Raw genomic sequence first — 21,095 nt, 5'->3', positions numbered from 1 at the left:
TTCAAGATCTCCATTTTCAAAAATATATATATAAATATTTATTGTGTAACAGATTCGTGATTTTGCGTATTACTGTACTAGCTTTGTCTTCCCTGACATGCAAATAATAAGTATTTAATTGAGTTAATATAATTAAAATTAAAATTTAATTAAATTATGTACCATAATTTTAATTATATGTTAAATTAAATATATATGTATATAATAAAATATATATATATACAGAATATATTGCATACTATAAGAAAGCTAACAAAATAAATATAATCACAAAAGTGAAAAACACCTAAATAAAGTTTTTTAATTGAATAAATGTAAAAAAATCTCTGTACCTAATTATTCTCTAGACTAAGAAAAAAGATAAAAAGTTATTATTACTATTAATAGGAATAGGTCTAGACAACAAACTATTTATAGTAATAATTTAGCTTTTTACAAATGTATAGATTTAACAGACATAAGAGCATCTCCAATGGCGGACGTCCGGTCGGACATCCGCGACGGGCGACCGGGACGTCCGCCATTGTGGTGTTTCAACTCGTATACGGACGTCCCGTAAGGACGTCGGATGTCCTCGGACATGCGGGCGACGGGCGGGCGGACGTCCGACATTGTGGCGTGGGTCGGACGTCCGGGTCGGACGTCGGGTATTTAATTTTTTTTAAAACTCTATATATACGGCTCGTTGAACTTCATTTCATTCGCACCACTTGTTGAAATTTTATTTCCGTAAACGTAAATTGCTTTATTTGTGAATTTGTGATTTTTTTTATTGCGGGAAGTCCTAGTGGGAAGGGCGGATTGTGAAGGGGAAGTCCTAGTGACGTGGCAGTGGAATGAGAAGTCCTAGTGACGTGGCATGAGGTGTTTTTGAAAAGTCCTAGTGGATGTCCGAGTGGGACATCCGTGCATTGGAGATGCTCTAACATATCAATAATGCACATGCACCTATTTCATTTCTATTTATAGATTAATTACAATTGACAAATACATCAAATAAATATAGGATGAGGCAGATCCAACAAATGTTTCAAAAGTCATGAATATGTAGAAATTGGACTATTTATGCATCATATAAAAAGTTAATCAATTAAAACTATTGTAATTAGTGCAAAGAAGTTATTATAACTTATACATCAAAAAATATAAGACGAGATAATAAAAATAGTCTGAATTTGACAACATGCAATATTATTCAAATAATCTCTTTCAATGTCATTTCCAGAATATAATGCCTCACCTATATTCCAGATTCTTGTTGACTTTTAATTGCTTCTGTTTTTTGGCTGTGAAAGCAACCTTTTAATAATACATTAATTGTTTGGTGCGGCACTTCAAAGCGGTGGGGACTTATTAGGCCATTTACAATGGAGCGTCCTAAGGCATGCCCTAAAGCCCACCCTATGCACTGCCACGTCTGTATTTTATCCCCATGCTCTTCCACCTGTAATGTGGCGTCATAAGCATTTTCTTCTATTTAAATATTTAAATAATTTAAATAATTACAAAAATTGGGAAAAATCTTCATTTCATTTATAAAATTAATACATTACAATACAGATTATAAAAAAATATGCAAACTCAGCGACAGCGGTTACGGGCCCACACTTCTTCAATCATGTCGTTCATGAGCTGCGCATGGTCGTGTTGGTTGCGCATTGATGCCTCATCGTGTTGAATTATGGCTAAGCATTCTGCCATTGCGTCGTGCACGGCTGCATTTAAGGCTCGAGTCAAGGTAGGACTACCGTCCTCCGAGGAACTCCGGTCGTCGTCGTGGTTAATTTTGGCTTGTGAGATTTGGAGATATGAGAGAATTGATGCGAGAAATGTTCGTATGAAAAATGGAATGACAATCGAGGTTTAAATAGACAAATTTCGAATTAAAAATAAAATAAAACAAAATAAAAACGCGTTGCATCGTCCGCGCCTCCCACAGTGGGCGGAAGATGAAGCGGACGATGCCCTATCATCCGCGCTTCGTCCACGGACGACGCATCGTCCGTCGTCCGCGGAGCTACAGTGGCGGACGATAGCGCACCCGATGCATCGGACGCGCTATCGTCCGCCCCATTGTGGATGGCCTTAACTAGTATATATTTAAGGTCGGAATTAATTATTCACGATAATAATTAATTTGAAATCACGGATATTTAAAATTTTGTAATATTTTTTAAAAAGAAAAAACACTCAAACCAAATGCTTGCTAATAATCTAAACTTCGCAATGCTTATACAATTAAGTACATTTATGTATTGATAACTTTATTTAGAACAAATTATTGGAAAAATCATGAAGTGTGATCAATTTTTGGTCAGTTTCGTAAATTTGAAAATTAGCTAAAAACATCACAAAGTTTAGACTTGTTCTCTTGAGAACTTTCCCCATTTTATGTATATAATAAACAATTTGATTTATAAGGATAAATATTTTATACTCCTATTATAATTGTGAGTGAAGATATAGATGAGCCATTTGGGCTGGACCTTGTAGAATTACTTCTTTAAAATAGGCCAACTTTGGTTTACTTAATTTCTTGTTCAAGATTGACTTAAGCCCAATTAACCGTAGCAGTGTTAGCAAATATTCTTGCCCTTCTAATTCAATTTTCTTTTGATTAAATATTTGACTTTTTTTATTTTATTCTAAGATTTTGTTCCATGTATTTTTGTGTGTAACACATAAATAATAATAATAATAATAGTAATAATAATAATAATTATTATTATTATTATTATTGCTATCTAGCCGTGCTCGAAGAATGCACTTTCTTTTAAAACTACAGACATTACAATCCGTGGACCTACAAATAATATTACTATAAATTAATAATCAAACAACTCTTTAATTAGGTGAATATATTACTAATAATCAGCAAATCAATTGGGTCCTTTAAAACTAAAAAAGGGTCAATTTCTCAATATTTACGAAATTATAATGTTTGTTTCAAAATCTATCAGAGGATAGTTTTCATACATTTACATGATTATCATTTTGGTACGAAATATTAGACCACTCGATAAATTAAAATCCAAATACTAATTTGGGACCAATATGCAATATCCAATAAAATGCAGAATTTTTTTTCCCTCTCGTTGATGCAGTGTCATTTATGTGAACTACCATTGTTTTCTCTCAATTTTTATCAACTCAATAATTTATGCTCTTAATTTATTTTGTTAATTACTCCATATTATTATTTTTAGCTTGTTATATTTCACTTTTCAAGTTTTACAATATTAATAATTCCTATTCATTGCATATGTCATTAAAAAAAAAAGATAAGCACTAATGCTACTTTAGACCACAAAGTACCTTTGAACCAAATTTTTGCATTTTCTTACATTTTTAAGCCTCCATTGCTAGATGCCTTTCGGCAATACTCAAAAGTCAAAACAACATTTTTCATTGAATAAATATCTCTTCTTTTAAATTTCTAATTTTTACCAAACGTGTATTTAAAGCATTTCAAAAGACATAGTTTTGTATATATAAAAATAAAACAATTGAGAAAATTTGATTTAATATCTCAACTCGTAATTAAACTATTATCCCTTCTTTTAGTACATTTTTATAAAACCAATTAATATATTCAATTTTCACAACTCGTCATTAAAAAAACTTTGCTTTAGTCAACCCCATCAGACTTACTTATTTCAATCGGTCAGTGATAAAATGCAAATTAATATATTGTACAAACTCCAAACTTTGATCTGTACCGTTAAAAAATATCAACAGATGATAAAATAGTAGTAATAGAAAATGTCAACATAATAGCAACACAACATCAACTGTTGACACAGTGCTGACATTTTTGTTGCTATTATTTTCTCATATGTTGACATTTTCTAGCGGTCCAGATCATAATTTGAAATTTGTACAATATTTAAAGTTTGCATTTAATTACATTCTCATTTCAATATTTCACGCAACAACAAAGAGCAAAAACACAAAAATCAAAAATCATTATTGGTTGATGAATTCCGCACATCTCTGCAACAAATCTGTCGAATTTTTCGACGTGGGGTCGATATATGAAACACATGATCCTCCCATTCCGTCTCAAACAACTCCGCCTTCCCCTCCCTTTTGCTCTCGCACAACGCCTTGTAATAAAGCCTCCCTCTCTCCCTCAAAATACCATTCCCCGCCACGCACACTAGCACCCCCCGCAACCCGACCCGTCCATCCCTGGTGCCTCGTCCACGAACGGGTTGATCATCGGGTCGTCGCACCCTTTGTCGGACGGGCACACGAACCTCCACCACCCGTCCACCACCGCCTTGAACATCGGATTCTCCCTCTCCGCCCCGATCGCCTCCTCCCCCCAGAAGTACGGCTGCACCATCAGCACCCCGCTGATCCCGAAGCCCAGCTCCCGACCCGCTGATAAATAATGGTCAGGAATTAATATGTAGGGTCCTATTAGGCTGCTAACTTTTCAACTCTGTTTATTAATTTTGTCAACACGATGACATTAAATATGTCAATACAAATTTAATTATATTAACTAAATTTATGTTGACATGCTAATGACATCGTGTTGATATTTATAATATTCAGCATTAACAAGTTAGCAAAAGTTACCAAATTAAGCTAGTTAGTAACTAATCATGTCTCTTAACATGTACTCCTTCGTCCCATAAGAATATGCACTCTTTTCTTTTTAGTCCATCCCACGTGAATATGCACTTTCTAATTTTGGAACTCTTTTCTCTCTAATGAGATGAAACCTATTCTCCACTAACAATACTTTATTTATTTTTTTCTCTCTACCTCTCTCTTACTTTACCATTTATCCACTTTAACTATTTATTACTCCTATTATTTTTATAAAACGAGTGCTAAAAAGTCAAGGAGACTGCTAAAGTGGGACTGAGAGTATAAAGTTTCTACTTTTAAAAGATGGAGTAATAAAAATAATATATTTGGGAGAAAATTAGATGAAGTGGAAAAGATATCCGTACTACCGGCCCTGATCGCGAGGTGGTGGGCGATGTTGGCGCCGGCGCTGTCTCCGGCCAAAAACACTCTATCGAAGTCGGCGTGTTGGGCGATCCAGGGGTCGGGGGAGGAGGAGAGGGAGAGGAGGGCGGACCAGGAGTCGAGGTAGGCGGCGGGGAGGGGGCGAGGCGGTAGTCGACGGAGACGAGGGAGTTGAGCATTGAGTGATATAAGGGGTCGGCGGAGGAGGAGATGCAGAAGGCGCCGCCGTGGAAGTAGAGGACGAGGGGGAGTTTGGTGGTGGGGAGGTAAAGGCGGGCGGAGAGGCTGGTTTCGGGGTGGAGGGATGCGGGGGCGAAGCCGGTGCCGAGGAGGCGCTCGATGGTGCCGTCGTGGTAGACGCGGAGGTAGGGTGGGACGTCGTGGACTACTATCTTTGATTTTGTGGCTTCCATTTTAGAGAGAAAAGGGAATGGACAAGAATGATGTATACACTAGTTTGACTATTTAAATAGGAAAGAAACTCTACAGTGCTGACTAATTGGACGCTGTTTGTTTGATAATCCGTCCATAAAAAATACTCAGAAATTGAAAAATGAAATTATTTTTATGTGGAGATAATAATGCATGTGTTATAAGTTAATTAATTAGATATGAGAATGAAGAAAATGATCTTCAAATGGTTAAGTGACGACAGAAAAATTTTGTGATATAATGACATTTTTTTTTATATCGTAGGAGTAACATAAAAATAAATCACTCTCGCTTATTTTGGGTCGGAGAGTGATTTTAAAATTTTGAACTTTTTCCCCTTATCTCGTGAGATGCAAAAATTGGAAATTGTGAGATTTAGATTTTGGGAATGCTCGTTGACAGTTTAACCGTAACCACGATCGTAATTATTGGTTTCACCAATAAAGTAGAGAGAGTATAGTAGTCGGAGTGTGTTATAATGCCAACATTCTTAAATTGCTAATTTGTTAACTCATCAGCGCATTGTATTAAAAATATAACACGATCACATTAAAATATCAACACAAATTTGTGTTGATATTTTAAATATTAATGTCAACCCATATCAACTAAGTTTATGTTGACATTTCAATGTCACCGTTTGATATTTTTAATACAATGCAGTAATGAGTTAGCAACGGATCACACCTCGAGTCTAGTAATTATTAAACTTTCTTTTATCTTTTTACTCTAATAAATGTTTTTAAAATTGTATTTTTTCCACAATTTTATACTACTATCTAATTGACCTCAAACAAATAAAAACTAGTTTTATCCATTATATAGCATGTAAAAAATGAATCTAGATTCTCCTAATAATACTTAAATTGAATATACTTTTTTTATATTTGAGATCAATTGGGTAAATTGGTCTAGAAGAAAACAATTTTAAATATTAGTAAAGGTAAAAATGACTGAGTGTGTTATTGAACATGAAATGAAATTATAGGAAGAGTACTAATACTTATTTTTACCGAAAATTTTAGTACACTAATAAAAAAATTTGATCTCTTTTACCCAAGCTATAAGTCTAAAACCCACAGATTAATAATAAAGGGAATATAATTATTTCAGAAGCTTTGGAAAAATATGAGATCTGATCTCTCTCTCCCAATTCCAAACACGCACTCAAGCCCATCGATCCTCGTTAGATTGATGAACTGAAATCGAATTTCTTCCAGAGATGCCGCCACCTGGTAAACCTGCTCGTAGATTCTCATTCTTCGGCCTCAATTCGACCGCCTACTCCGCCCTCAGCGGCGACGCGAATGTGAAGGTACCGCAGTTGAAGTTGGAAGCGGACAAGGAAGTGTACAGACCCGGCGATTTGATCACCGTCAATATCGAGATTAAAAATGTCAGCAGTTCCTGGTCGCTTTTGATCGAGAAGCTCTACTTTGAAATCAAAGGGATCGAAAAATTGGATACGCAGTGGTTCACGACTCCGAAGCCTACTCCTGATTCTAGGCAGCGCCGAGGTAATTATTTTCTTTTTTCAATTCAATTTATCTTCTCATTGATGTGTGTGTGATTTTTTTTTCAGCTTTGAAATGTAGGTGTAATGATGCGTAAGAATTAGGATTGGTAGAGAGAAATGCAAGTTAGGACTGTGACGAATGAAGAGAAGAGTATAAAATTGTAATGATTCTATTTAGTGAAATGTTTACTCAATGCCTGATTCAATTACACGTGGAACTTGCTATGATGCTGAATATTGCATTTCTTCTTTCTAAAATGAGATGAGACTGAATAAATTTACATTAATAAAAGGGGAAAATCCAAAGAAGATATGAGGGAAATGCAAGTAAGTCAGAAATGTGAGGATTGGAGAGAAGAGTATAAATGACAGTGTGTGTGTGTGTGTGGGGTGGGGGGGGGGGTGATCATTGTGATCATGGAGCTTTAATCAGTATACAAGCTGCAGATGATTCTGTTTATCAAGTAGAATGTTTACTCAAATGCCTAATTCAGTTACATGCCGAACTTGATATGTAATGCTCAATGTTGCATTTCTTCTTTCCAAAAATAGATGAGACTAAATGAATTTTACATGAATAAAACGGAAAAATCCAAAGAAGAAGAGGAGAGAGATGGGAAAACCACTTCCAGTGCGTTATTCTCTTTTATGTGTAATTCTTTGTTATCCTTTTCTCATCAGGTGAGTATGCATTCATGGATAGCTCAAGCCCAACTATAGTTTCAAATCAAATCATATCCAGCGGGGCGACCAGAACTTGTAAGTCTGATTAAAATTAATAGTCATGTTGTATATTACTTATTTGCATTGATAGAATCCTAGAAATTGAGCTTCAACGCATTCAGAATTTGTAAACTGGATTTGATTTGCTTCCACACTGCTCCACTTGTATTGATGTATGCTTCTCAGTGTATTGTAAACTTATATGATATTGTCATTGTTTCACACTTTCAGACTTCCAGTAATACATGTATGCTAACTGTGGTTTGTAATAAACATAAAAACTCATCATCTGTTGTCCATATTAGGCAACATCAGAGGCCTTGTTAAATTATGTATTTGGTGCTTCTCCGGTTATTAGGCAACCAGTTAAAGAATCCATTGGTGATGCCAATCTCAAATCAAGATATTATGCTTCATGATATACTCGTTTGTGCAAAACTACCCATCAACTCCACTTAGTCAAGGGTTTACTGTTTGTGGCTTGACCTAGGTTTAACAATCTTTCATTCAAATCAATTACTAGATTATATCTAGAAATTACTTTCTTCTACATTTATTTTCGTACTTTGTCAGAGCAGCTAAATGCATGCTTTAAATTTATTGCAAGGCTTGTGGTGTAATCATGTACGATGTTCCTGTTGGTATCATATCTGATTGTAGTTCTTAGTTCTAGCTTGCTATAATGTTTGTTTTTTTACTCGTAGATGTGGTACGGACCCTTCTACCAAGCCTTATACCTCCATCATACAGAGGTGCAACAATACGTTATTTGTACTACATTAAGGCTTCATTGACTGGTCAATATCTGGTTTTTGAAAATGGAACCTCTCGAGTAGAGTCAAGACAAGAAGTTCCTGAACTGGTTAGTTTCTTATTTCACACCATTTATGCTTGCTACTGAACTAGTTGCTCTATTGTACTGGCATTTACTGCAAATTTTCTGGTGGATGTTTATGCTGTCAGTTCTTGCATAATGTAGCCATAAGTCCTTTTTGACATATGTTGTTAATTGGACCCTCCTTTATTGTTTTGTCCTGTATGCTACATTTAACTCACTAACTGATTTGTTCACCCTTACTCAGACTGCACATTAAGAAACCAAAATGCTGTCTTCTTAAGGTCTTATGGTTCATGTATATTGTAGACTGTAGTTATCATTTTCTCCATTAACCGAACTTGGTTTAATTTGTTGACATTGGGCTCTTGGTAATACCATATCATGCTGTTTCCTTCTAACTGATGTCTTCCATTTCTTGTTTTAACTACTTTGGTCATGTTTTGATACCTTTTGAATCAGGACGAACGTCTACCCCTTCAAATATGGGTTACTCAGAAATCCAATGGCATGGTCGGTGACGAAGGTCACACTGATGGTAATGTTTCTCTCGTTTCCTATTCTAAGAGCTTAATTGCACTAAACAAATTGTCTTCGACTCATACCATTTGGCTTCAGATAGTATTTCTCTTTCCTTTAATGAAATAGTTTTGTTTTACGTTGTTTAACTTTGTCAGGAATAGTTCCTGTAATGCCAGCTCTCTTGGACGTATACTGGAAAGAACTTGGTGGTGATGAGTGGGTAAAAACTACTCCCTCTCTTCCACATATGTCCGTTCCTTGACTTAACTGTTAAAATCTGTTCTCCGTAATCCTCAGAGAACTAGGCAGTTATTAACTCCAGCTCCGATATCATCATTATGGATTGTTTTCTTCTTTCTTTATAGGTTAAAGCGGCTGAGTCTTCTGATGAAGTTGAAGAGGGGTATGAAAGTTCAAGAGATGAAATCTTATCCGTCTCTTCCTATAACCCTATGAAGGAAGATTTAAGCAGAACTTTTGGAAGTTCATTATCACTGCAGTCATTTTCTGGGAGGTCTTCAAATCGAGGTTCTCTCTATGCTGAGGGACGTGCTAGCATAGCCTCAAATGTAGGACCTCCTAGGCTGTCTGTAGCTGAGGTCTTAAATGATCCAGCTTCTGGTAAATGCTCTCTCGCTCATTTGCATTTTTATTGCTTACTATTATGCATGTTAATGATTGTGATGGATATACTAAACCTGATAGTTTAGCCACCTATAACAAATTCTGAACTGTTACCTGTGCGAAAGTTCCCAGTACTAGGCAGTTATTTGTGTTGTTTTCACTTTTAGGTGTTGATTAATTTGGATACTGTTGCCAGACAGGTCTCCGACCACTTTATCTCCCAGTCAACCGCCAAGACATCTTAAAGCTTTTTCTGCAGAAGATGACTCAACCGCGCCATCTGCTTCTGGAACATGTATTTTGTTCTCGGCATTCCTATTTCCTTATATGTGAGTAAGACGTTGATTATTTAAGACTAATTTTTCTGTTAACATTTTCTGCAGCAGAAGGTTTTGTTAGAGGGAGGTCGTATAATATCAGACTGGATGATCAAGTATTGCTGAGATTTTCACCTAAGAACTCCGAGTCAACTTACTACTTCTGTGATATGGTAAAGCGTGAGAGAATTGTTTTCCTTCTCCAAATTGCACTCTTCATTCTTTAGTCATCACCGTCTCCCTCTGTAATGTGCAGATCGGTGGAACCCTTACTTTCTTTCATGAGGAAGGGGCTAGAAAATGCCTTGAGGTATTGGTACATTTTCAGTAATATAGAGTGTAAACAGCCTTTAGTTAATATTTATCGATTATGAAGTTTACTGGGAATTTTTATGCCACTTTTAGCTCTCAGTATCCCTGGAGATGACAGAAACTATAAGTCGGAATTATGTACATCATTCTCGAAGGCATACTCCCACAATAACCAAGGTGCATACTTATTTTGCTAATTGATTGCATAACATTGTTCTCTTTCGAGATTTTACATTACTACCCAAATTTTTTATAATATTCTAGTGCAGTATTTTCTAAATGTGGCGACAGAAAGGCATTATTTCTGACACGCACGGTGTAGTAATAATAAACAATAGTACAGTGATTATGAAAATAAGAATCACGATTTCATGTTTAATAGCAACAACTGACAGCCGCTGTCTCTACCTTGTATGCTGCAGGTTTTTAGCGATCACCATGAGGTTGTGGCTGATTTGGTCCAGACAAGCTTTCTCTTTTCCGTTCCAGTGGATGGGCCCATGACTTTTACCACCCGCTATGTCTCTGTGCAATGGGCTCTGCGATTTGAATTTCTTACAAATCCTAAGAATGTGGACTTGACAAGGTACAATTCTTTTACCGATGAGAGTTGATCAGACCTGGAAATATCCAGGTTGAACGTAAACATCATCTTGGATCGCTACGGTCTCTTTTCGATTTGCACCACTTTACATATCCTATTATTAAGTTTGACACGAATCAACATTTGTCTTCATTTCGACCTTGACATGATGACAAGTTTCTAATCACACTTTATGGTGTCTCGATCAATTCTGCATTATTCATGGTTAGGTACGAGCATCCTCTTATGATAGAGGGGAGGGATAAATGTGAGTGGATTCTTCCAATTACTGTGCATGCACCTCCCTCACGAACAGCATCAGCGCAAAACAGAAACGAGAGGGCTGTCACTTTGGACCCCTTGTGGGTTCGGACATGAGGTAAACTGATATTTGGTCTATTTTTTTCCCCCAGTCCTTTATAGGAGATCATTGCTTGCACGCACACACGCTCTCGTATCAGTGAAAATTGAGCTTTATGAGAATTTAGATAAGCATCACGAATCCTGACACATATTCCTTCTTTGAAATATTTACTCGATGCTGCGTTTGAACAATTTTGCAGGTGGGATGCTTTTGTTCTGCATTCAAACATCGAAAATAGTGGAGTTTTTTCTTCTGCGATTGTGTTCTTCAAAAGATCATAATAGGACCTTAAAATATAATGTTTGATCCAATGTTTCTGCTTTCTCACTCCCTGAGTAAATGAGTTCTTGAGCTGCCCCCTTTTAGATATAAGTATGTAGTAATTTCACACGCCTGAAAACGACAGAATGTTATACATTGTCTCCTTCTGCAACTATATTATTTTAGATTTTTTTTTCTGTTGTTATGCTGCATTTTCTTTCCAGTATATCCTTTAAATATTCCTTGCTTTTGTAATAAGTTTTGTCATTTCAGTCTGTCAAACAGTAAAAGTCACATTTCACTTTTACCATAAATGGTAAGTAGACCTCATATTCTAATAACTAATTCTACTCATATTTTATTACAAAATCAATAATCCATTAACTTATTCAATCCACTCTTCTTTGCATTTTTTAAAATCCGTGCTTACACTAAATGTGTCGTTTAATGTGGGACGGAGATAGTAACTTATTAGGTTGAAATTGGTCCACACAAGATTGTTACATCTATGCTCACTACTTTATTTAATAAACATACTCTAATCATTTGTTGGACAAAAAAAAAATCAAGATCACACCAAATTTAAACACTTGACGGGCCCACGGTTTGAAGTTGCTATCTTGTTCACTCATTACAGAAGAAACAGCCCACAACTTACAATTGTTAATTGTATTGTGAGTTTTTAATTCATTGTATTTTGACAATACCATTTGCCCAATTAATTGTTTGGAAGTCGATGAATATCTTGTGCCAACCCACCCCCCACTTGGAACACCTTGTCATATTAATATTTGAAAATTGCTTATTTAATTATTGTCTTGTAGTTTCGATTGATTAGATTAATCTACTACCTTTTGGAGTTGATGGATGATGATAATATATGATATCTCAATCAATCCAATTAACTTGCTCTATATTTTTGTTTGTTGTTAGTTCACAATATCTTCAAATGTTGTAACATGTCATCATCACGGTAGGAATAGTGTACTAGGTGAAAATTATTATTATTATTATTATTATTATTATTATTATTATTATTATTATTATTATTATTATTATTATTATTATTATTATTATTATTATTATTATTATTATTATTATTATTATTATTATTATATTATTGTTATTATTATTATTATTATAACTACGTGAATTAATTCTCTTTTATTATGCATCGATATTATCTAGATTATACTCTGCTTTTCTTATTTAAATTTTGTAAATACTTTATTTTAAAATATTAGTAAACGCTATAGTTGACGAAATGTTGGGCAGGTTCAGATTAAGAATATTAGTACTAATAGTGTGTATGTATTCGATTATATTAAATAGTCTGCCATTTCTTGAATTTACATACTAAAAATTGCCTATATTTCGAGATTATACTAAAATAAATATATAAATTTATTTATTCTGTATCCCCATTTCACGAACAATATTTTTGAGAAAGTAGAGGACCTAATGGATTGAAAATTCAAGTCATCACGATTACAAGATAAATCATGAATAGTTATAAAAAAAAACTAGAAAACTTTAGTCAAATTCTGATTTAGCATACTCATTCAAGTACTTTGACTTAATATAAATCCTAATTCAACAAATTAAATTATTTCGTTTGATATATTATGGTGTTAATTCACTACCTAATAATGTTTTTTTAACTGATAGTATTTGATAATGACTCATAAGTCATTAAACTACGTAAGGCGTTAAAATCTTATTGAATGCAAAATCTATTAGTATAAATAGTTTAATAATTTATAAATAAATTTTAAAATTTAATACTATATAAAATCAGAATATGTTGGAAAGTTTAAAATTTTACATATAAATTACCTTAAATCTAGCATGTAAGTAATACAATTAGTTTCATTTTGGAGGGCCAACTTACAAAAAAACCACTAAATTACATATACTGATAAATTAATTGAGATGATATTCATTATTATTACAGCACACCCACAAAAATAGCAAATCGACTTTTGATTGATACAAATCTCTATCTCTCAAATAAATTTGACCTCAATTATAACGCGATTAATCCCAAAAGCCCACTGCAGCATGGAAGCTGATGTATTGATATCACCATAGTTTGAAACCGCTTTTTGATAGATTTATTGATCAAGAAAACAAGAAGAGTGTTTTGTGTGATATCGGATCAAGTTTGGATTTTTACGGTTGGATGAAGATGTCTGATTCCTGGGTATTAATCTGCTGCTTTTTTTGTTTAATGGGCCCTTTCGCGGCTTATGGCAATGTGGTTTTGATAGGCAACAATGTTACTCTCTCGTTTGAAGACATTGGAGCTAGTTTTGGTGAGTTTATTCATTTATTTATTTATTTCTGGGGCTGTGTGATTTTTGTTTGATTGAATTTGTGTTCCCTTTTAGGAATTGATTTTGAATAGGTTATGATTATTTACTGTTTGATGAAGTGCTTGAATGGTGTTTAGCTTCTGCAGTGTTTGAAACCTTTTTTTGAAGTATTTTTAGGTGGAAAAATCTGATCTTTTTTAAATATTAACATCAAACAGAGGTTTATGAATCTATAACTGGTGCTATAGATTTGTTAGTAGAGTTGATTGAGTCAATTTAGTGTTTGAAATCTAATTTGTTAGCTAATTTCAATGGTTATTGGTTGTTGTCTTGTTTGTGTAAAACTGTGATGGACTGTTTAGAAAATGGGGCAGGCGCAGAAAAATCTCCAGTCGGGGCTAAATTTTCTGAATTTCGAGTTTGAGATTTCGAAAAGACAATTTTTTTAGTATTTGAAACGATGATGGGAGCTCTTGTACAATGATTTTAAAATAAAATATAGAAAAAGAAATAGTGGGGGCTTAAGCCCCCTCTAGTTTATTTAGTGAAACTCAATTACTTGGAAAAATCTAGTGTTTTTTTTTTGTTGATATCTATCGATGGTCTCTCACTGATGTAGTTTGTGGTGATTTCAGCTCCGTCTGTTAAAGAACCTGGGATATGTGGGATAGTTTATATGGCCGAGCCTTTGGATGCCTGCTCGCCACTGACTAATAAAGTCGTTCCAGCAGTGAGTAACACCACGTCTCCGTTTGTGTTGATTGTCCGAGGAGGGTGTAGCTTTGACGAGAAAGTCAGAAGAGCGCAGGCTGCAGGGTTTAGTGCGGCCATTGTCTATGATGACAAATTTGGTGATTTGACGGCAAGTATGTCTTCTTTTGTCTGCCTCAGCTTCATACCTCTGAGTTCTTAGATGCATTGCTTCGTATACTGAATATGTTCGTTCTCAAAGTTTTACCTTTAGGGCCGAGCATAATGCTATAACGATCATATAAGCATTTATGCATCCCTTAATATACGTTGTATTTTGATGGATCGGACAATTTAGAGCTTGTTTGATCATGTAATCATTCAATTCAAATACTCGATCATATATATTGCCTCGTCGTTGGTCCCTCCATGTTTGCTACTTTTAGCTTCGAAATGGAAATGGTCTCTTTCTATTTTATCAAACATGATATACTTGCATCCTTATGAAATATTCATTGCTTATTTGTAGTGTTTAATTCATGTCTCTTCGATTTGATTATGCGCTAAAGAGCATTAGTTTTCGATGTATGAAAACACAGTGGCTGGAAATTCTGTGGGTATAAAGATTCATGCTGTGTTCGTTAGCAAAGCCGCTGGCGAGACGCTAAAGAAGCATGCCAATGCTAGCGATATGGAGGTGTGGATAGTTCCGAGCTTTGAAGACTCGGTGTGGGCTATAATGGCTATCTCCTTCATCTCGTTGCTCGCCATGTCTGCTGTGTTGGCCACCTGCTTCTTCATCCGAAGGCATCGGATTAGAAGAGAACAGCCTCTAGCTCCACATGTACGAGAATTCCACGGGATGAGCAGCCGCCTGGTGAAAGCCATGCCATCCCTTGTTTTCACGGCCGTTCTCGAGGACAACTGCACTTCTGCAACGTGCGCCATATGTCTTGAAGACTACACCATGGGCGAGAAGCTACGGATACTTCCGTGTCGACATAGTAAGCGTTCCTCTCTTTCGGCTTATAGCAGTCGTTCTAATGTATAAATTGCACTCTCGTTGATGAATTTCGTGTCCTTCTCGCAGAGTTCCACACGATGTGCGTCGATGCGTGGCTGACGTCGTGGAGAACGTTCTGCCCGGTATGCAAGCGCGATGCCAGGACCAGCAACGGCGAACCACCAGCGAACGAATCCACGCCACTTCTCTCGTCCGCCCCAGGTTCCTTCGCCACCACCTCCTCGCTCTTGTCGTCTTTTCGGTCATCGCTAGCATCGTCATCGGCCATCCAAATAGGTCGACCTTCTTCTCGGGCCCAGTCCATTTCCTCGACCCCTTACAACCCGCATTCGCTCGTCTCCCATAACCAATCCCCCCACCTGAACTCTAGCCGGAGCTCGGCCGACCTCCGGAACATGTCGTCGCAGCGATCTCTCGGAGCTTATTTAGTCTCACCCCACTCGTTAGGTTACCCCTCCTTGTCATCTCTCAACTCAAGATACATCTCCCCTTACATCCCGAGCCCTGGCGTCGGCTCCTCGAGCCGTCATGTTAACCTGCTGCATTATAGCGAGTCGACCACGAGCTTCCATGAGGGGTCTTCGAGCCGTCAAGCTAACCTTTTGCGCTATAGCGAGTCAGCCACGAGCTTCTCGCCGTTCACCTCGGCGCAGTCGCTGCCGGATTGTTAGCGAAGCTTGTAAATTTGCCACAGTTTGAAATTTTACTGATAAATTTTGCTATTTAAGTCGAAGATCTTTATTTGCTAAGGTTTTTGGTGCTTCATTTTGTAAAAAAGCATGTGCCTTTTTTCAATTATTTCGATTTTATTTTTTAATTTGTGGGTTTTGATCTTGGCTTGTATATTCAGGTTTGTTGGTTTTATTTCCAATTGGAGAGTGAGTTCAACTGATTTCATGTTTCAATCTCGTATTTTATTTCACGTTCGTAGATACAAAATTCAAAATTTGAAAGATCGAGCTTCAAAAGTCGAGATTTGACGAGCTTGAAAAATCAAGATCACGAAGAAACTCACTTTCAACTGAACCATCTGGTGTTTCAATCTCGTATTTTATTCAACGTGATATGCAGGCTACATCGAAAACTAGAACGAAACTCGAGATTTGAAATAACGAGCTCGGAAAATCAAGCATATCAAGTGCAAGATAAGCAAAGACCCCTCATAGCAGTACACCATAACCATCCTATACAAAAAATAAATAGGTGTATCATTTGACTTAGTTTAATTTGCGAAACAACAACTGAGACAAACGTGACGACTCTGAGAATACAACATCTTCCCCAAACTAGTGCATAAGTTTCGAAGATCTTCTAACCTTTTATCCGTTGTCAAATATGAATTCGAGATGAGTTTTTCGTAGAATCTGCAGTCAGTAGAGCAAGAAATCAATCTTCCTTGACAGCATCCCGACGCGATTCTCTGGTTTCTGGCTGAGAGGCAGAGCTTCTTTCGCCAGTGGCGTGGTCTCGAGTGCCAACGGTAAGAGGTTCTTCTTTGGCCATCATCAAGATCAACACGACTACCAAAATCACAAATAATATCATGAGGAACAGTCTGACTCCAATCTGTGATTTTATGAATCCCGCCAAGGATGGACCGTTGATGCTCTTTTGTATGACGCTTCCTTCTCTATAGCCTTCAAGAAATTTCGAGACTTGGTTGCCCAAATTGGTGTCATCCAAGCTTTCTGAACCAACAACCTGTTCAACACGAAAGATGTACCATTGGCGAACATCATTCGGAATAAACAAGTAATAAAAGTAGAGAGAAAATAAGGAGTCAGCAAGGGGATTAACCTAGATGATCGAACAATGGAACTTAATAATACACACAAAGATTCTAACTCGTAAATGTAATTGGACCCCTTTAGATTAAACATGAGCAGTAACAGTTGTCGAAAATTTGTTGAGAAAGTAAAACCATCACTTACAGTATAGTACTCCTCGTCGCCATCCCAGACGACCATCTTAGGAAGTGGGGTTTTCTTGTAAACTTCAAACGATTCAACAAAATCCCCCCACTGCTTCAGCCCAACGTAACCAAAGACAAGATCACGATTAGCAGAAGCAGCAGCCTTTAAAACTTTTATTACTTCCTTGGACTTGTCGTCTACTTCATTCTCCAAGATTGTTAAAACAACTTTCCTATCATCATCTCTGAGCGACTTCAATGAATCTTGGTTTATCGGCAATATCAAAGGGATCATACTTTGTTTTACGTATTCTTCAACAAAACCTTCTGCAATTCAGGGCAATAAAATAGAAAACATATATAAGACGGAAAATGAGAAGTGGTTAACCATTTTAACAGTTCTGGTTGATGGAAAGCTCCTTCAGAAAATATAAATATAGGCTAATATCTTGTCGAACACCATATCTTTGGGCTACTGTTAACACAATCAGAATTGATTGAGATCAAAATAAAGTAAATGAATATCAGCCTTGAGAAATCTTCATGTAAAACAGATTCTGACTGTAGTTGAGCTGATTGAGAAATAACTGAACACAGAACTGTTTGATAATCATAGATGGTAAGCTCTGCTTCACTAGCTACTTTTGAAACTACAAACACGTGCACACATATCTGTGGATGTGCTATGTGTGTGTTCAAGTTAACAACAAGATACTGTAATGACAATCAGTAACAAGCTAACCTTCAAATGGTCCATAGGAAATGCTCTTCTCATTGTAGGCTGGATGAATCGCAACCAAAGCAGGCTCCTTATCAAAATCGTAAAAGGACATGATATCCTCTGAGAAGTCTTTGGCCACAGAAAACCATGCTTTCTTCTTATACTTGATAGCGATTTCTGATATAGAAGACTCATTCAATCCAAAGCCTATAAAAATAGGAAAATTTGTGCCCGCTTCCTTAATAAAGTCTCTAATGGCAGAGTCGGAATTAAGAGAAGTAACATCAGGAGCAACAAATTTTGTCAAATGTTGAACAAGCAAATCTGCTTTCCGTGGTCCAAAATATTCGGTAGGAACTCCATGTATGAAAACCTTTAGAGTCGGGTATCCGCTGCATCAATAACAAGAAAGTTTAGTGGTTACTAACCATGCATATTATATACACCTCATCGACAGGAAACAACGGAAGCAGGTTTAGACTGCCCAAAACACTACTATTCCAGGAGAATGAGACAACATACTCAACGTCATGCTTAGATCCAAGCTTTCTGTACTTGTCAGCATCTACCTTTGCTACAACCACGGGAGGCTTCAATCCAGCTAGAACACGGGCTGCTTTATCTAACTGCAATGCAGCATTCAAATTTGTCAGTCCAATTACTATATAGAGTATTGGGGATGAGTCCTAAATAAATGGTGAATGAGGCTTGCACTACTGTAGGAATCGACCAACATTCACTCAGAAACTGGATATAAAGGATGTAAATTGCTCCCTCTAATCTGCAAAGCCTTCTTGCTCCAACTCGATGATGTCCCAAGTGAAAAAAGAACTATTCAAGGTCCTATAAAACTTCTATCTGACATGAACAAGATTCATAATTTCTTAAAAAAAAATCTCTAGTACTGCCAATGAAATCAATAAGTTCTACTCATAATAGGAAAACACTGCTATCCCAGCGTCTAATCTACAGCTCTCCAGATCCACCAGTAAAAGATTCATTATTCCTCAACTCAATCCACATACTTAAGCCTAATTTTTGGGTTCTAATTCTCCCCAATTCCTATTTAATAGGAGTAATTTCCAAGGGCCATAATGCACCACCAAGCAAGGATGAAAACGAAATCAGCTGTATAGACTATCGACTCGATTGCGATTTCAAAGAATGCAATAAAACTGAATGCATCCTTACATTACAGCAAATGAAACCAGAATTTACTAATGCTAGATATTGAAAAATATGCAAGAACAATAAACACACACATCATTAAATCTGAAAACTATCTGTAACTTCCTAAAAAAGGAAAAAGATGCAAATTTATGCTTCAGCACCATTTTTTTCCATGCTATTGAAATTTAATTCATACAATAAGGCAAAAAATCACACTCTACCCAAGTAAATAAACTTGCCGTACTCCATCAACTCCAGTCACAGTCACAGTCTTCATAACCGTGAGCTACAGTCACAAAATCGATACTTGCAGCTCAAACTAGTCATTATTTTTCAAAAAATTTGAAACCACAAAACAAATCACATACGATCCATGAAAAAACAGTAGCAAAAAGCAAGCGACATTGAATAGTGAGAACCTCAGGCGCGAGACGCTTGCAGTGGCCGCACCAAGGAGCGTAGAAATCGACGAAAACGTAATCGAAATTCGAAATTGCCGCATCGAAATTGGAGTCGGTGAGCTCCAATACTTTGCCGTCCAACTTGAACTGATTTGCCGATGCGCCGCCGATCTCCGAAGAGAGTAGAGCTATGGAGAAAAGAGAGAGTAGTTGGAGAGAAGAGTAGATCGTTAGAGGAGAAGACGCCATTCAAGAGTTTGATGGATTTGGAAATGGTGATTAGCTTTGGTTTTTGTAGGGATTATTTTCACGAATAAAAGTCAAGCTCTTAGCACTATCTATTTTTCCTATTTTTAAAAATTTCTTATTTATAATTTCAATTATGTTTAATTTATGAGGGTCGCGTTATATAAATAAGTAAATAATTACTACTATTAATAACTTATAATTTGTTGTTAAGTAGCTTAAAACATGTTTTTATTTATTGAATGATTAAGTTTTTCATGAGTTATTTTCATTTTATTAAGCTTGATTTAATCTATGTTATTAAGCAAGATTTAACATAAATTTAGGAGCATAATGTAGTTTGGAATCTTTAAGAAGTGGAAGTGTAAGAGGTTATAGTTGGATCATTGAATCGGGTTAGAAGCTAATTGTATGTTTATTGCGCTACTTAGAGGGGATAATAGATTAGTGACTAAAGCCAAGGAGAGCGTAAAACAACGTGATATCCCTAATAACTCACAAACTCAATGAGTAAGTAAATTGAAAACATGATAGTAGCTACCACAACAAATTAGAAGTAGTTCTTCCCTTTACTGCATTACTTTCAAGTTTTGATTTCTCAATCTATTTTGCTTCGTTTTAAGTTCTAAACCTTTTAAACAATGAATTTACCATTTTTATGTAATCCCTTCTGTACCAAGGTAGATGTTATAGTTGAGCGATGATACAAAATTTTAGAAGATGTTATTTTGTGTGTACGTGGATAAAAAAAATATACTCCCTCCCCTCCGTCCCACAAAGATTGTCCCATTTTTCCATTTCCGTCCGTCCCACAAAATTTGTCCCATTTTACTTTTTTACCATTTTTGGTGTAGACCTCATATTCCACTAACTCATTCATACTCACATTTCACTAATTTTTTCAACTTACTTTTCATTACATTTCTTAAAACTCATGCCCGGTCAAAATGAGACAATCTTTGTGGGACGTAGGGAGTATTTTTATACATTAATATGAAAGACTTGTTTCTAAAAACGGAAATGTGAAATCTTTTCTGAAAACAAACTAATATAGAAAGTGTGACATCCAACTTAGGAAGTACTCACTCCGTCCCATAATAGATGTCACACTTTCCTTTTTAGTTTGTCCCATAAAAGATGT

The 21,095-nt window shown here is 36.1% G+C and overlaps 3 protein-coding genes and 1 pseudogene across 3 annotated transcripts; 2 read left to right on the top strand and 2 right to left on the bottom strand.

Annotated features, from left to right (window-relative positions):
- Positions 1 to 3,612: 3,612 nt before the first annotated feature.
- LOC121778564 lies at positions 3,613 to 5,407 on the bottom strand (annotated as a pseudogene).
- Positions 5,408 to 6,519: 1,112 nt separating this feature from the next.
- LOC121779965 lies at positions 6,520 to 11,680 on the top strand. Its single transcript, XM_042177456.1, has 13 exons — positions 6,520 to 6,935; positions 7,616 to 7,693; positions 8,362 to 8,519; positions 8,955 to 9,030; positions 9,170 to 9,234; positions 9,380 to 9,635; positions 9,835 to 9,933; positions 10,022 to 10,128; positions 10,212 to 10,265; positions 10,361 to 10,444; positions 10,690 to 10,853; positions 11,081 to 11,229; positions 11,414 to 11,680. The coding sequence occupies exons 1-12, from the start codon at positions 6,641 to 6,643 to the stop codon at positions 11,226 to 11,228; spliced, it is 1,584 nt and encodes a 527-aa protein (XP_042033390.1). The 5' UTR covers positions 6,520 to 6,640; the 3' UTR covers position 11,229; positions 11,414 to 11,680.
- Positions 11,681 to 13,406: 1,726 nt separating this feature from the next.
- On the top strand, positions 13,407 to 16,321 carry LOC121779913 (receptor homology region, transmembrane domain- and RING domain-containing protein 2-like). Its single transcript, XM_042177379.1, has 4 exons — positions 13,407 to 13,790; positions 14,426 to 14,656; positions 15,080 to 15,484; positions 15,571 to 16,321. Exons 1-4 carry the CDS (start codon positions 13,658 to 13,660, stop codon positions 16,173 to 16,175), a joined length of 1,374 nt encoding a protein of 457 aa, XP_042033313.1. The 5' UTR covers positions 13,407 to 13,657; the 3' UTR covers positions 16,176 to 16,321.
- Positions 16,322 to 16,667: 346 nt separating this feature from the next.
- LOC121778284 (protein disulfide isomerase-like 5-2) lies at positions 16,668 to 20,017 on the bottom strand. Its single transcript, XM_042175602.1, has 5 exons — positions 19,727 to 20,017; positions 18,660 to 18,763; positions 18,159 to 18,529; positions 17,436 to 17,743; positions 16,668 to 17,205 (listed from the first exon to the last, which is right to left on the bottom strand). The coding sequence occupies exons 1-5, from the start codon at positions 19,955 to 19,957 to the stop codon at positions 16,891 to 16,893; spliced, it is 1,329 nt and encodes a 442-aa protein (XP_042031536.1). The 5' UTR covers positions 19,958 to 20,017; the 3' UTR covers positions 16,668 to 16,890.
- Between the last annotated feature and the right edge of the window lie 1,078 nt (positions 20,018 to 21,095).

Source organism: Salvia splendens, chromosome 19 (assembly GCF_004379255.2).
Source record: "Salvia splendens isolate huo1 chromosome 19, SspV2, whole genome shotgun sequence".
Taxonomy (NCBI): domain Eukaryota; kingdom Viridiplantae; phylum Streptophyta; class Magnoliopsida; order Lamiales; family Lamiaceae; genus Salvia; species Salvia splendens.
The sequence above is the reverse complement of the archived record's forward strand: the minus strand, read 5'-3'. Positions and strand labels throughout refer to the sequence as shown.

Coding starts and splice junctions, on each gene's coding strand:
- LOC121779965 (XM_042177456.1), top strand. CDS start 6,641: ATGCCGCCACCTGGTAAACCTGCTCGTAGATTCTCATTCTTCGGCCTC. Junction 9,031..9,169: donor TGACGAAGGTCACACTGATG/GTAATGTTTCTC, acceptor TAACTTTGTCAG/GAATAGTTCCTGTAATGCCA. Junction 10,129..10,211: donor CTTACTACTTCTGTGATATG/GTAAAGCGTGAG, acceptor TGTAATGTGCAG/ATCGGTGGAACCCTTACTTT.
- LOC121779913 (XM_042177379.1), top strand. CDS start 13,658: ATGAAGATGTCTGATTCCTGGGTATTAATCTGCTGCTTTTTTTGTTTA. Junction 13,791..14,425: donor AGACATTGGAGCTAGTTTTG/GTGAGTTTATTC, acceptor TGGTGATTTCAG/CTCCGTCTGTTAAAGAACCT. Junction 15,485..15,570: donor GATACTTCCGTGTCGACATA/GTAAGCGTTCCT, acceptor TCCTTCTCGCAG/AGTTCCACACGATGTGCGTC.
- LOC121778284 (XM_042175602.1), bottom strand. CDS start 19,957: ATGGCGTCTTCTCCTCTAACGATCTACTCTTCTCTCCAACTACTCTCT. Junction 18,530..18,659: donor GGATCTAAGCATGACGTTGA/GTATGTTGTCTC, acceptor TTATTGATGCAG/CGGATACCCGACTCTAAAGG. Junction 17,744..18,158: donor TTCCTATGGACCATTTGAAG/GTTAGCTTGTTA, acceptor CCTGAATTGCAG/AAGGTTTTGTTGAAGAATAC.